The sequence below is a fragment of the Triturus cristatus genome, chromosome 6 (assembly GCF_964204655.1).
Source record: "Triturus cristatus chromosome 6, aTriCri1.1, whole genome shotgun sequence".
NCBI classification, from domain to species: domain Eukaryota; kingdom Metazoa; phylum Chordata; class Amphibia; order Caudata; family Salamandridae; genus Triturus; species Triturus cristatus.
The window spans coordinates 185,855,351-185,870,783 of NC_140589.1; the positions used below are offsets into that span (position 1 = coordinate 185,855,351).

General features: G+C 46.3%; 1 protein-coding gene across 1 annotated transcript in view; it reads left to right on the top strand.

Moving 5' to 3' along the window:
• Positions 1 to 3,182: 3,182 nt before the first annotated feature.
• LOC146816605 (cysteine-rich venom protein-like) overlaps positions 3,183 to 15,433 on the top strand; it is a 208,926-nt gene continuing 196,675 nt past the window's right edge. The window contains exon 1 of the mRNA XM_085609141.1: positions 3,183 to 3,298. Coding sequence (XP_085465267.1) covers positions 3,211 to 3,298 — 88 coding nt within the window. The 5' untranslated portion in view covers positions 3,183 to 3,210. The remainder of the gene's footprint in view (positions 3,299 to 15,433) is intronic.

Below are 15,433 nucleotides of genomic sequence, written 5' to 3' on the forward strand. Positions count from 1 at the left end.
CTTTGTGACTGTCTTCGTCATGCCCGTGGGGTGTTTCCTAAGGGTGAACGGAGAATCACGTGACTATGTTTAAATCTCACCCTGGTTCACTATTTCGTTGTGGGGACTGGTGACTGCGAATGGCAGACGCTACTCGTGGCCCCAAAAATGGCCTCAGGGGCAGTGGGGAACACATGGCAAAGAGGTATAGGTGCGTGTTTGTCACACCGGCTACAGGCGAGTAAGGTTCCTCCCAGAGGCACGTCCGCCACTCAACACACGGAGCCATCGGAGAAGGTTAGCCAGGCCCCTGAGCTCAGAGGTAAATACATCCAAGTTTACTCCTTTTTTATTTACAGGGCTGTACTTGTCGGTGTATAACGTCACATGTGCTCTAATAACGTGAATGTATGTGTTCATGTGTACTTTTGCAGACCTTCCAATGCTAAGTCTCCACAGGTGGGGTAGGAGTAGGGCTTTTCAACGGAACCGTTCTTGCCAGGTTACATGCCCGGCAGTAATTAAAACTGACTTTAAAATGCGGCCGGTAATTCTGTGCTCTCTTTCCCGGCCAGTCTTCAACTAATACTCATGTCTGTCTGTAGTTTCGTCGTACACATGATACAGCTCGTCTGTTTGCCTGGTGGAAGCGATACACAGTGCTGACTGGATGCATTCTCTGGAAGGGAGCGGGTTGCCATCCACTCGCTTCCTTCACAGCAGATTTAACATTATCGAATGGCATGGCATCTATGAGCAGATGTGTGCGTGTGATTGCCAAGAAGGTAACTTCACCAAGAAGTTATTGCAGTGCCAGTATCTGAATCAGTCTTTTCTGGTTGTCTGTAAATACCGCAATCAGTTTTCTATACTATCTTTTCAAAACAGTTGTGTGGGGGAAACTCATTTCAGCGGCAGAGTTTTAAAAAAGCATTCTTCTGGAGTGATGGTAAATGTTACAGGTTTCAGTGATTAGTCACTTCGGGTCCAGATGCGAGCCCTCCATGGTGTGCCAGGAGGGGCATGAGCCGGACAGTCAATTCGTATGATGTAGTCCCCGGGATTCCGAATTGTGTCGACTCTTTGGGTGCAGTTATTTGCCAGTGCAGTTTTAGTTGATGCCCGAGAGAGTTAACAGGAGGCCGAGGAAGGAAACCTTTTTTAAATGCAGAAGGTATTATTATTGTAGGATGCAGAGACTAGAAGATTCCTTAGTGTGTGGGTCAGTTCAAAGCAGTGGCATTTAACGTCCCGGCAGTGATTCAAAGCACAGTGTATGTACACTGCACCGTTGGCCTTTTAAGGGCGCCGAGTCTGCGAGTGGTCTGCGACATATGGTTTTAAGGTACAGCTTGAAATCACAGCTGTCACCATACCTATGACCAACTCAAAAATAGTTTTCAGATAACTACAGAGAGGTGCTTTGGCTTTGCCCACTTTTCATTGAGTGGACAAAAGTTTTCTTCTTCCGTTGACAGTGTTTATATTGTTCTCCTGGATGACAACGGGTGTTCTTTCTCCTAACAAGGCCACCACTTGCAAAAGTAATAACGTGTTGGCTGCTCCTGCAGTCCCATTGGTGCAACAGACTTTTGCCTCACCCAATGCATTAAATGGGCAGGCACTGTACTGTACAGAGTACCCGCACTTCTGAGAACTGCTGCAATCCATCTAATGGGAGAGACCCGCCACTTCTCAGAAGTAACAGGTACTCTAGTCTAAATGGAAAATTAGTAGTGCAGGTATTCTGGGCCATATTATCAAGGAACGGCGATAATGGGCTTGATATTAAGCCCCTCTGAATTCCCATAGAAGCCCAGGTTCTGGTCTGAACCTGGGCTTCTATGGGAATTCACAAGGGCTTATTATCAAGCCCATTATCGCCGCTTTAGCGAGAGTTTCCTGCCGCTAAAGCGGCGATAATGTTATCGCCGTTCCTTGATAATATGGCCCTCTGTTATTTAAAGCACTGACCTCACCTATAATGCCGCCTTGTTAAAACACGATGGAGCTATGTTACAGTTGTTCACCACAAGGTGCAACAGATTTCTATTGCGCGAACACTACCTGAAGGTATTGGAGTGCTTTACATAAGCTCCGGTTACGTTGCACAAGGGCACATTCAGGCACGAGATGCATATAAGATCCTAATGGCGAGACCGATTGGCATTGCCAATGCTTGTTTCTGCTTACATCTACCCGAAATCCTCGAACTGCATATCCTACATATCATCATATTCTTCTTCATGTCATGTTGCTCTGTTCTTCTGCACATACTTCTGTTCATCCCTCCACTTCACCGACACCCCAAACAAGGGGAAGTGTCACTGATTGGCTGAGACCTGGGCTGTTCAGTTTTAAGCCCTGAAATGCCCAGGGCAAAGTGTCAATAAGTGACACCTTGTCACAAAGTGGGGTGGCGTTAGTGACTCCCACTAACCCCATCCATCTGTATGACGAGGTCGGGGCTGCTGCCTCTCCTCATTGGCTGACCCAGGGTCAACCAGTGAGAGAAGACAGAAGTTCCAATCCTTCTGGGACTTCCGAGCCAGAGCAGGTAAGTGCTAGTTTTTTGTAATGTTTGTTGCGTGCATGTATGTATCAATATTTGCGAATTCATGTCGTGAATGGATGTGTGTGTGTTTGAATACATAGGTGTGTGAGTGAGTGTGTATGTGTGTGTGTGTCCCGTCCACCCCCTACCTCTGCTAAAAGCACCAGCCACTGTTGAGTTAAATACAGACATGCACTGTCTATAAAACAAAGTACAAATACCTCATCATATATACCAGCAGTATGGAATATAAAGGAATCAGGCGATAGGGGTGACCAGCACCCATACTCTATAAATTGTTCCAGCACCACGGCTACGGCTCCTTTTCCTTTTACCTACGACTTGTTCGCACTAGCGACCCAACAGGTTGCTAGTTAGTGTCTAATTAGAAATGGCCTTTGCTAAAGAATACAGCAGCCCCCCTCCTCCAGAATCTTTAAGCCATGGTGAAAATCATCAAAGTATCTAGGCACCAGGTTACATAAATCTAACTACTTGAAGGATGAATGCCAACATGTGGCTGGCATCTGTCCATTATGTCAACAAAAACGAAATATGAAATAATCAGTCCTGCAACATTTTTGCACAAAGTGTTTTTAATGCTAAACGGGTCGTCCAATAGTTAAGTGCACGTTAAGCCATTAGCTAATTACCCACGCGCATTAAAAGAATATGCTATGCAGTATTCTACTTCATACACCGTGCAGCTTCGACTGGGGAGTCCACACAGACCTGCTTCCTTTTCTCTGCACCTTAAAATGAAGGGTAAGTTACATCATGTCTCAGGGATGGACCCTTGACAATGGCTGAAGAAGCTCAACAGAAGGGTGAGTTTCCGAAGACTTTTCATGGATGAAAAGAAAGTCCATTTGGAGCAAATTCGGACCAAAAGTATCAGGAAGGAAAAGAGAAAATGATTCTATACGCTCACTTGTTCTAATTAAGACATGTTATACAGCTTTTGTGTACTTTCTCGAAATGTTGAATCCTTTGATAAACTGTTCTTTAATCTAAAAAAGAAACAGGGGAAGGAAGTAAATATTGCAAAAGTATTTTTTGTGGGATAAAAAAAATCTCTGCAAAAGTCTACTTTAAATATTCAGATTGTCTCTCAAAATTTTTTGGCAGAAGTTTTCTGGAAAACATTTTTTGTGAATAGTTTTGCTTGCAAACGACGATTTGAGAAATTAGTAAACGTGTAGTCTTAAAGGGTGGAATTAAGCATGGCATAGGCCTAGCCCCCTCTCCCCTCCTGGACCTACCTGAGCCCAGTCCTCTCACCGGTGAAAGCTCTTGGGGACCCAGATCCAGCGCCTCAAGACACCCCCCCCCCCCCTTGCCTTTCTGCTCTTTCTCTCTCTGAACTTGGTCTCTGTCCCTCTGTAACTTTTGTGCCACTTCTCGCACACTTTCTGCCTTTTCTATCACCCTTGCTGAGACTTTTTGGCCTTTTTCAATTACTCTTTGTGCCTTCCCTCTCATTCTTTGTGCCATTTCTATTTGTGCTTTTTCATCTTACTACAACTTTTCTGTGCTGTTTCTCTCACTATTTTGCCTCTGTGTGATTTCTCTCAGTCTTTTCTCACAATCTGTGACTTTTCTGTGCTGTTTCTCTTACTCTTTCCTCACTCCCTGGGACTTTTCTGTGCCGTTTCTCTAACTATTTTGCCTCTGTGTGATTTCTCTCAGTCTTTTCTCACTCTCTCTGACTTTTCTGTGCCGTTTCGCTCCCTCTGTTTGCCTCTTTGTGCCATGTCTGTGCCATTTCCGTGCTGTTTCTCTCACTCTTTTTGCCTCTGTGTTACATTTCTGTCACTTTTCTGTGCTATCGCTCTCTTTTTTGGCCTCTTTGTGCCACTTCTTTCACTTTCTTCACTCTATGACTTTTCTGTGCCATTTCTCTCGGTCCTTCTGCCTCTTGTGCCATTTCTTTGACTTTTCTGTGCTGTTTCTCACTTTTTGCCTCTTTGTGCCATTTCGCACACTCTTTTTCTGTCCTTTGCCATCCCTCCAGCTTCTCAGCACCCCTTTACCATTCTCTTTATGCCCCGCTCCCTCCTACCCACGCTCCTTACGTGCTCCTTCTCGCCTCTCTCCTTCATCGCCATGGAGCTCGCCCCAGCCCTGCCCACCTCCACCTCCACCTGCACTCCTCCCAGGACCACCTTGATGGTAAATTCGCTGCTGGCATGCTAAAAGTGCACCAAACGCAACCGTATCTATGCCTGAACTGCGCCCAATTCCTGATGACGTAGTCTCCCGACCCACTACTACCCTGCTGCTCTCTTATGTGCCTTGAACTCCAGACACCCTAGCACCCTCTGCTGGTGCACCACGCAACACAACACAGAAGAAGTTTTAAATGCTTCCTCTTCCACTTCAGCTGCACCTGCAACACCATCCAAGATCATACCCACTACACCCACCGCCACACACTAAGCACCTACCAATAAACACATCAGCACCCCCACTCACCAACAGCATGCATGCTCCTCAATACCTGCTTACATAGACGCTGCTCTGGACCTCCTCTTCCTGCTGGATACAAGACCTCCAGACAAGACCACATAAGGAGGCCTGGAGGAGAAATCACCATTGTCTACAATGTCACCTTCACCTGCACCGCCTCCGCCATAGCCAAAACAAAATACACGGAGCACCTCAACGTCAAATTACAAATCAGAGCAAATGTCACCCTGGGTGGGACCCTATTCTACTACCTCCAGGCCCTCGAGCCAACTTTGCTAGTGACATCACGGACTTCATTGCCCCCCCAAGTCCTTGATGTCAGAGCTTTCATCCTTCGACGAGCCCTCAATTTCCAGATTGAATTCCAGACCGACTCCAACTCAGCCGCCCTTCTTGACAAACTCAGGAATCTGGGCCTAATACAAATGCATTACAGAACTCAACCATGCTGCCAGCACATCCTAAACCCCATCTCCACATTTTTCTAGAACATTTCTTGCAACACCCCAAGACCTGTTACCTGGACAGAGAACACCAGAGTCAGTTTTATAGTTGACATCCATCAACCCAGAAGAGCCCCCACAGTGGGCCTGGCATGCCAACACTGCAACAACCTAACAGTGGCGGACTGGATGACTGCCCCACACAAGAACAAACTGGAATTCACAGGCATCCTGGCACTTGAGATTGAGAACTTCAAAAAGTCGATCATCAACTGTGCCGACACTCTGGCCACCATGAAGCAAAGCCACACAGGAAAAACCATGAGACAAGCCAGCTCCCAATATTCAAAGATTTAATCACACCCACAGCTGTCACCAGCAATGCCAACCCATCACAAGATCTGTGCAGAGACGCCTCAAACGTCTTTTTCAGCAAAGTTACAACCATATACGGCAACTTTCCCCCGAATTCAGACACCCTGGCACGAATGGCCATCACCCCTATCCTCAACACCTCCACCAGTACAGTCACCTGTGTGGAACTGTAGAAAAACACACTGACATCAATCCGCTCCCAAAGAAGTCCTTGGTTGACCTGATCAAACTGGCCAACTACCGAACTATATCCCTCCTACTGTACCAGGCAAAGTCCTGGAAAAAGCCAGCAACAAGCTCCTCTCCTACTTTTTGAGCATGTCCCCAAAATGACCCCACACACCTGCTATAGAGCAGCTGGATACCCTCACAGATGATTAGTGCGCTATAAAAACATAGATAGCATAACATAACAAATGTATTATGTGGTGAGTCAACAACATACATATTGTAGCAAATTATGGAATACACTGAAGACCAGTAAACTGTTTAAAGGTAGATGATAATATCAAATCCATGATCTTTTACTGATATGTCTTAACCACAAAATCAGAAACAACTAATAAAATTACCAAGCAATATTTGTTTGTTTCAGATTCATAGGTTCATGCTTTTTAAAATATTCTGGAGTTTGGTATTATGTTAAACGTGAAAGTGCAATTAAAGTTACTTTGTTAATATAATTTCCGAGAAAGTGTAACAACGATCGTGGTAGTGTGTGTGTGCAGTCATAAAAACAAAGTTAAAATGAAGTCATAGTTAGCTTTGGTTATAACAAATTAACATATATTTAATAAAACATAGAAATTCTCTAACTCATACAACAGACATGTAAATCACAACTCCTGCACCAGATTCAACGGTAATCGATTGCCATCATAACAATAACTTTAGAATTCAGTATTTGTTTAATTTTAATTCACAACAATTACTGTGGATTAATCAGTGAAGTTTTTAATGTGTATTTTAACACATGCTAATATGTTTTAAACAAAGCTAAACATAAATTCCCTTTAGCCTTTAATTTATTTTTTCTGTAAATTGTTTTTTTTACCTTGTTAGGTCCAGTTGAATGTTTCATTTATTTAAACCCGAGTGCAACTCCTTCTAGCTATGACAACACAATAAAAACTCCACTCCAATTTATTATTAAACTCGATTAAACCATAATAAACAAAATGACACCAAAATATAAAAAATGCAAAAAGGTCAGATATGATTTTAAAAATGATTTCATAGAAAAATAGTGCTTATAAGCGCAAAGTGCCAATCAATCAATCAATCAATCATAGCATTTGTAAAGCGCACTACATACCCGTGAGGGTCTCAAGGCACGGGGGGAACGCTGCTACTGTTCGAAGAGCCAGGTCTTGAGGAGTCTCCTGAAGGTTAGGAGGTCTTCGGTCTGCCGTAGGTGGATGGGGAGGGTGTTCCACGTCTTGGTGGTGAGGTGGGAGAATGATCTGCCGCCGCCGGTCACTCTTCGGATGCAGGGGACGGTGGCGAGGGCGCGGTCTGCGGAGCTGGTGGGTGGGGGTGTAGAGCATGAGTCAGCTGTTGAGGTATGCTGGTCCGGTGTCGTGGAGTGCCTTGTGTGCATGGGTGAGGAGCTTGAAGGTTATCCTCTTGTTGATGGGGAGCCAGTGCAGGTCTCTCAGGTGGGGTGTGATGTGGCTGCGGCGGGGGATGTCGAGGATCAGGCATACTGAGTCGTTCTGGATGCGTTGGAGCCGTTTCAGGAGTTTGGCCGGGGCTCCTGCATAGAGTGCGTTACCGTAGTCCAGTCTACTGCTGACGAGGGCCTGGGTGACCGTCCTTCCAGTTTCGGTGGGGATCCACTTGAAGATCCTGCGAAGCATGCGGAGGGTGTTGAAGCAGGAGGAGGAGACGGTGTTGACCTGCTTTGTTATGGAGAGGGTCGAGTCGAGGATGACCCCTAGGTTTCGTGCGTGGTGTGTGGATGTAGGGTGTGCTCCTAGTGCCGTCGGCCACCAGGAGTTGTCCCAGGCTGAGGGGGTGGAACTGAGGATGAGGACCTCTGTCTTGTCCGAGTTCAGCTTCAGTCGGCTGTTTCTCATCGACGGCCTTCATTCCTTCGTGGAGGTTGGTTTTGGTAGGGGGGGTCATTGGTGAGGGAGAGGATCAGCTGGGTGTCCTCAGTGTAGGAGATAATGTTGAGGTCATGCCGTCGGGCGAGGTGGGCGAGCGGTGCCATGTAGACGTTGAACAGGCTGAGGGATGAGCCTTGGGGTACGCCGCAGATGATCTCAGTGGCTTCGGAGCGGAAGGGGGCGAGGCGGAGGCTCTGAGTTCTACTAGAGAGGAAGGAGGTGGGCCAGTCCAGGGCCTTCTCTTGGATTCCGGCGTCGTGGAGACCTGCTCTTAGTGTGCGGTGGCAGACTGTGTCGAAAGCGGCTGACAGGTCCAGCAGGATGAGGGCCGCAGTTTCTCCGCTGTCGAGCAGGGTCGTGATGTCGTCGGTGGCGGCGATGAGGGCTGTTTCGGGGCTGTGGTTGCTGCGGAACCCGGACTGGGACAGGTCCAGGATGTTGTTCTCTCCGAGGAAGCTGGTCAGTTGTTGGTTGGCGGCCTTTTCGATGACCTTCGCCGGGAACGGGAGCAGAGAGATGAGTCGGAAGTTCTTGAGGTCCTTGGGATCCGCCTTGGGTTTCTTGAGTAAGGCGTTGATCTCTGCGTGCTTCCAACTCTCTGGGAAGGTCGCTGTCTCGAAGGAGATGTTGATGGTTTTCCGGAGGTGGGGTGCAATGGTGCTGCTGGCTTTGTTGAAAATGTGGTGTGGGCAGGGGTCTTCCGGGGATCCGGAGTGGACGGTGTTCATGATCTTGATGGTGTCGTCATCGTTGATGTTGGTCCACTCCAGGCAAGCAGGCGGTTGGTGTGGGTGGTGGTCGTGGGAGCGGAGGTATCGGCGGTTGCCAGGGTGGTGACGGCGTCGAAGCTGTCGTGGATGTCTGCGATCTTGCGATAGAAAAAGGTGGCCAGCGAGTCGCACAGGTCTTGTGATGGTGGGATGTCATTGGTGTTGGAACTGGGGTTGGAGAGTTCCTTCACGATGCTGAAGAGCTCTTTGCTGTTGTGAGCGTTGTTGTTTAGGTGGTCTCTGAAAGCTGTCCTTTTGGCAGATCTGATGAGGTGGTGGTGTCGGTGGGTGGCTTTCCTGTGGGCTGTGTAGCTTTCCGGTGTTTTTTCGTGGGTCCAGTTCTTTTCTACTTTTCAGCAGGTACGCTTGGAGATCTGGAGGTCTTCGGTGAACCAGCTGGCTCTCTTGCTGGTGTGGGGCTTCTTGAGTGGGGCGAGGGTGTTGGCGCAGTCATCGATCCATTGTCTGAAGTTGCGGGCTGCGGCGTCGGGGTCGGTCGGGTCTGCGGGTGGGCTCTGGGGGAGGGCAGTAGTTAGCCGGTGCTCGGTGATCTTGCTTCATCTACGGTGAGGCATCTGCTGGGTGTGGTGGTGTGTGGTGGGTTTCTGGAAGTTGAAGTGGATGCAGCGGTGGTCGGTCCAGTGGAGTTCGGTGGTGCAGTCGAAGAAGACGTGAGTGCTTGCTGAGAAGTTGGGGTCAAGCGTGTGGCCGGCAGAGTGGGTGGGTGTTGTGACGAATTGTCTGAGTCTGAGGTTGCCGAGTTTGTCGATCAGGGTGGAGGAGTTGGAGTCGTTGTTGTTCTCGAGGTGGAAGTTCAGGTCCCAGAGGAGGATGTAGTCCATGGAGGCGAGGGTGTGTGTGCTGATGAAGTCGGCGATGGAGTCGCTGAACTGCGGTCGGGGTCCGGGGGGTCTGTAGATGAGGGTGCCTCTGAGGGTGGTGTTGGGTTCGGTGTGGATCTGGAAGTGCAGGTGTTCGGCGGTGCTGAGGGTGTCGTCAACAACTGTCGAGATTTTGAGAGTGTTTCTGTGGACGATGGCAATTCCTCCTCCTGCTCCGTTGGTGCGGTTCTTGCAGGTGATCTTGTAGCCTGTCGGGATGGCTATGGCGATGTCGGGTGCCGAGGAGGGGGTCAGCCAGGTCTCCGTCAGGAAGGCGATGTCTGGGGCGTTGGTGTCGAGTAGGTCCCAGAGTTCGACAGCATGTTTGCGGGCGGAGCGGGTGTTGAGCAGGATGCATCTGAGGAAGTTGGGTCCTTCAGTGGGTGGGCTTGCGGGCCGGATGCTGGTGAAGCTGCTGTGCTGGCAGGAGAAGGGTCCTTGGGTGCGCTTCATGGCGGCCAGGCAGCAGGTGCGTGATCGTCCGGCGTTGAGTGCTTGGAGGGTACTGGAGTCGTAGCGGAGGCAGGTGTCTTGGTGTGTGTGGGGTCCTGGCGCTGGGCTCAGTCCAGGCACGGATGGGGGCAGACGGGCTTGCCTTAGGCGCCCATATGAGGGGATGTGGGAGGGAGGAGCAGCTGGGAGGCAGGAGCGGGGTGGCGAATGGGAATGCAGGGGGGTGGGGCCGCAGGGGACACAGCGGCGGGAAACACGAAGGGGGGAACGGGCGGGGTCACAGAAGGCAAATCGGGACACAGGCAAAACGGGGCACTAGGGAGACACAAGGCAAAATGGGGGCAAGACAACAGAAAAATACACAGTAATAGCAGTGGATCAAAAAAGCAGACACAAACCAATTATGGGGCACAAACCAATTATGAGCGACAGCAGCAGTGGGCACAGGGCACACAGGGGCCCAATGAAAGTAAGTGCCCCAGTACATCAGGACCTCTGCAGGACTTGACACTGACTAGGATATAGTGTGGGTTGGAAAGCCAAGTAGATTGACTTTTCTATGGACTGGAAGTTGGGAAGTTGAAAAAAGTTTCTAAGTCCCAATCTGACAATTGACTTTGTTATTTTCATAAGGAAAGAATCCCAATGCGGGATAAACTTGAAATGCAATCTGACGCTGTGGAACAACCAGTCGGATACTTTTCTCTGTCGTTCCCTTGAAGCTTTGAAAATGGTAGTAGATTAGGGCCACTGTTTTCTGAGCTTGATGCTAATTTCAAGTCTCCATTTTATCTAAGCAACAACCTGCAAACCACATTCACAGCAGAACATCTTTCAACTCTCAAACAGATAATATTTACACAAAGAAAAATATTGCACATGTAGTGAGAGCCCCGTGACAGTGCACCACAACAACACACTCCTGCCAACTTACAAATATCCTATTACATGGCACACTGCCCGGGCAAAGCTGTTCCCAGAAAATAAGTGTGCCATTGCATTAATCATATAGTCCACACAATGTAAAGTCAGTTTTCCAACACACCACAATAGCACAAGCGTACACCTCCATGCATAAAAATATTATCACATCACAAACAGTGAACAAACATTGTACTATATCATGATATTCACCCAGAGTATTCTTTGAAATAACAACAGCGTTAAGTGCAGAACTACACATTGAAAACGTGCATTCCTTCCTATCTCGGGACTTTCCATACACTTCATAAAATTTCACAATTCAGAACACTCAAGATCCCAGCCACAAGGCAAAGTAACACAACAGATACCCTGAGTGACCGTGCAATGAGGGTTGGAGGCAATATGTGCCTACTATGTGTGGCTAGTTCCCTACAGGTTGCCCTGGTTGGATTTTCTTTTGTGTTGATTTTAACCTTTGCGTTGCTATGTGGGTATTTGGTTGTGTTCTGCATGTTCCTTTTTGTATCGATGTTAGTGGTGTTTCACAGATGTTGTTCTTTTGCGATATAGCATTTGTGTCTATTTGTGCTGCTTATGTCTGTGTTGTGAGGCGGAAGGATGTGTTAAGTCTTGCTTCCATCTGTGTCTCAAAATGTTGTGTTCCTTAAAAGTGTAAAGGATGTTATGTTATGTAATGCTGGTGTCATGAGGTGTAGGTGCTGAAAGGTGCCTAAATTAGGTAGGGACACCGAGCAAAGTGTTATCATGCTCTGGGTGGAGAACTTTGCGGCGGTTTCATTGCTTAACTCTAATGGGGGCATATTATCAAGCCAGGCGATAAAATTATCGCCGCTTTAGCGGCAGAAAACTGCCGCTAAAACGGCGATAATGGGCTCGATATTATGCTCTATGGAATTCCAATTGAAGCCCATGTTAGACGTCCTTCCCATCTAACATGGGCTTCAATTGGAATTCCATAGAGCATATTATCAAGCCCATTATCGCCGTTTTAGCGGCAGTTTTTAGCGATAATTTTATCGCCTGTCTTGATAATATGCCCCATAGTCCCTTAACGTGCGAGTAGATGTTCTCACGCATCAAATTGCACTGTACTGTTGTAATTTTTAAGTGTGACTAAATCTAGTTTGTGAGTGTTTAAATTCGCATTTTGGGATTACACATCCTAATTCTTGCACCACACAAGTTGCAGGTCATCAAACATGAGCACACTGAGGATAAGGGTTTTATTTTTGAAGATGAAAAATATATGTCAATTCCTGCCTGTGTAACATGGCAAATTAAAACTAAGATGCTGCTTTGGAAGATGCCTCACCACATAATCTTTGTGACACAGTAGATGCCATTATCAACATCAAATAAGCTTTTTTCGATTTAACAAGCAAATCATAAGAACACAAAGCAAAAATAAATACATGAATAAAAGTGCATTATTCAGCTAATATTACATCAATAGACTCAGACATAAATAGAAAAAAATAAATTATACATTCTTTAAAAAGGTAAATGTTAGATACCTGGACCAAGCCCCTAAAACATATTTTCTCCATGCTGCTTTCTAATTACCAGCGCTCCTCTCATATAATTTAAGATTGCAGAACAGATGTCAATAGAATCTAATGCATACAGGTAGCTAAAACCTTCTCTATAAGAACAAGGGTGGTGCGCCCTCAATAATGGCAACAAAGATTTTTCTTTCGGGATTTTTTAAAGTGCAGAAAAAAGAATGAAGTGCAAAGTAGTTTGTTTAGCCATAATATTACAATGACATGGCATAAGAAGGTGCATGATTTCCAAGTAGCAAACAAGTGTTTTGTCCAAGATGGTGGGCTCCAAAGGTCACAAGGATGACCTCTTGTTTGAGCTAGAGGGAGACAACATGCTTCAAGAGGCCTTTTCCTGTGTTTTCAGCTGATCATTTCTAACTGGGCCTGCCCTGGACCCTACTGCTGGTTTCTGCTAGAGTAACTTTTGACCCCTAAGTACCGTCCCCAAGGCCCTGGACCCTTGGCTAATGTCAAAGTCTACTCCTCCTAAAGTTTCCCAAAATCTGGGGTTTGGAAACCTTTTGCCAAATATTTGCTTTGAGAACTGATGGAGGACTGGGAACGACCTGCCAAGACATTCTGATGAAGGTGCATTGCCAATGGGCCAAAGATTCAGATTGCTCCTGCTTCATTCCTCTCCACAGCAGAAAATTAAATTCAGTGGGACCTCAGAGAGAAGGTACCCCGCCGCATAGTGTGCTCTTCAGCTGGAGCCGCAGCCTTGTGCCACTGAAAGAATCTGAGCTCCAAAAAAGTGATTACGTCTGAAGGTAGGAATTTTTTCTCGGCAAAGGCACAAAAAGTAACAGACCAGGAAAGGACCTTCTCAGGGCATGAAATTCAAATTTCTCCCACTCTGAACTTTCCTGCCAAAAGTCAATCGCTACACGAGACCTCGTTCAGCAGCTATTCGATGATGTGGAGCTCTCTTCCTCCACAGCCTGATGCCGTGCCCCACTGAGGATTTTTGACATTCATTCCAGAGACGAAGTACGAAGGTAAACATTTTCATTGGGATGAACCTGGTCCCTTTATATGACCTACGCTCCATCACGGTCAGCCTTAATTTGTACCGTTGTCTTGGTAAGTGCAACCAGGTGACTACAGTTGGCGTGTAATGTCTTTTGGTGCTATTTTGAGCCTTAATCTTTAAAAATACATAACTCTGGTTCTACTACTTGGATTCTTTTCATGTTGGTGTCATTTAATATTTAAAGTTGACTCTATTTGACTAAATTGGTTTTGGATTTTGTTTCTCATGCTGTGTTTAGACTTTATTACTATCATTATTGAACACGGCAGACTTTATACACAGTTAGCCTGCACATCCTTGGCGTGGTATTCCACCAGACAGCTCATTTATGTTGGCATTATGACTTTGTGTACTTTAGCCCTACTAACCAGAGCTAAGGTGCTTGTGCTCACTCCTTAAAACATGGTAAAATTGAACTGCACCTAATTGGCACACTAAATTTACTTGTAAATCACTCGAAAATTCTAATCCCTTTGCTGGGGGCTGTAAATTATATTGCAATGGTGGGCAACAGCACTCATTATGCCGCCCACTAAGATATCACTGTAAAACTTGCCAAAGGGCTTTAATTGCAGGCTGTACGTCAGTTTTAAACTGCCATTTTGACCTAGCAAAATAAACCTTTTTACCAGGCCTAAACGTTCCCTGTTAAAACGTATAATCCATCCCGAAATTAGAACCTAAGCCTCTTTAGGGCAGGTTGCATGGTATTTAAAAAGCAGCACATGTGGGTTTAAGTTTTATTTATCCTGGTAATGAACAACTCCTAAAGACATTTTTCACTGCTGTAAGGTTTTTCCTCCCATAAATTAACATTAGGCTACCTTTATGCTTGCAGTTGAATAGTTTAAAATGTTAAATCCTAGTTAACCCTGAAATCAGATTTTAAGTAATAATTTTAAAAATGTCACTTTTAGAATGTTGGCATTTTTCTGCCCAAACTTGAATGTGTCATTCTGCCAGTGTCCTGGGACCCATGACTGTGAATTGCTCTGCTGTTGTGGGTTATATATTGCTTCCAGACTGTGATACAAGGGAAGCCTAGGTGTGAAATTATAGTCTTGCTGACAGGATGGCTGGGGATAAGCTATCCCCTGCCTCGGTTACACTTCAAAAGGTGCCTGTTGCACACATAAGGAACCAGAGTTCAGGCCTGCCCCTACGTTTGTCACCATAGACTGTTTGGAATGAAGACAAGGGGAAGAACTGACCAGAACCAGTTTTGGGGATAGGACAGGGAATCCCCTCACACACAGGCTTGAACCAGGTATACAAGTGGGACCTTCAGAAACTCTCATCAGAACACTTCAAGACCTGTGGGGGATTACGAAGGAGAACTGCCCTGCTGCTGAAACTCAAGACCTATATTTAGAGCTGACAGTGACCATCTGTGATGATCAACCAAAGCAAAGCTTCAGCTATGACTGTCTCTTCAAGCTACAGAAGTGACCATCCAAAAAACTCGACCTGCTCCTCATGCAGACAACCTCTTCCTCACAGCTCCTTCGAATGCGAAAGGAACTCTTCATGCTGGACTTAAGAAAGTAACATGGTTCCTTTATCCAAGCAACACTCCATTGCAGTCAACCTGAACTTGTGACTTTTCCCTGGTTTAGCGCAGCTAGGTTATCACAAGTGGCGCTTTGGGCTTTTTGGTGCTATTTTTACTAAAAATGTTTGAAATTTCTCTGGTTCCACTGATTGCATTTTTCTCATTCTGGTGTGATTTTACTTGTTAAAATTTTCACAGGTTGTTTAAAGTGGTTTGGGGATTTTTCTTGTGTTATGTTTTCATTTTATTACTGTTTGTGTTTTGCATAAATACTTTACACACTTCCTCTAATTAAAGCCTCACTTGTTTTGGGTCAAACTACTG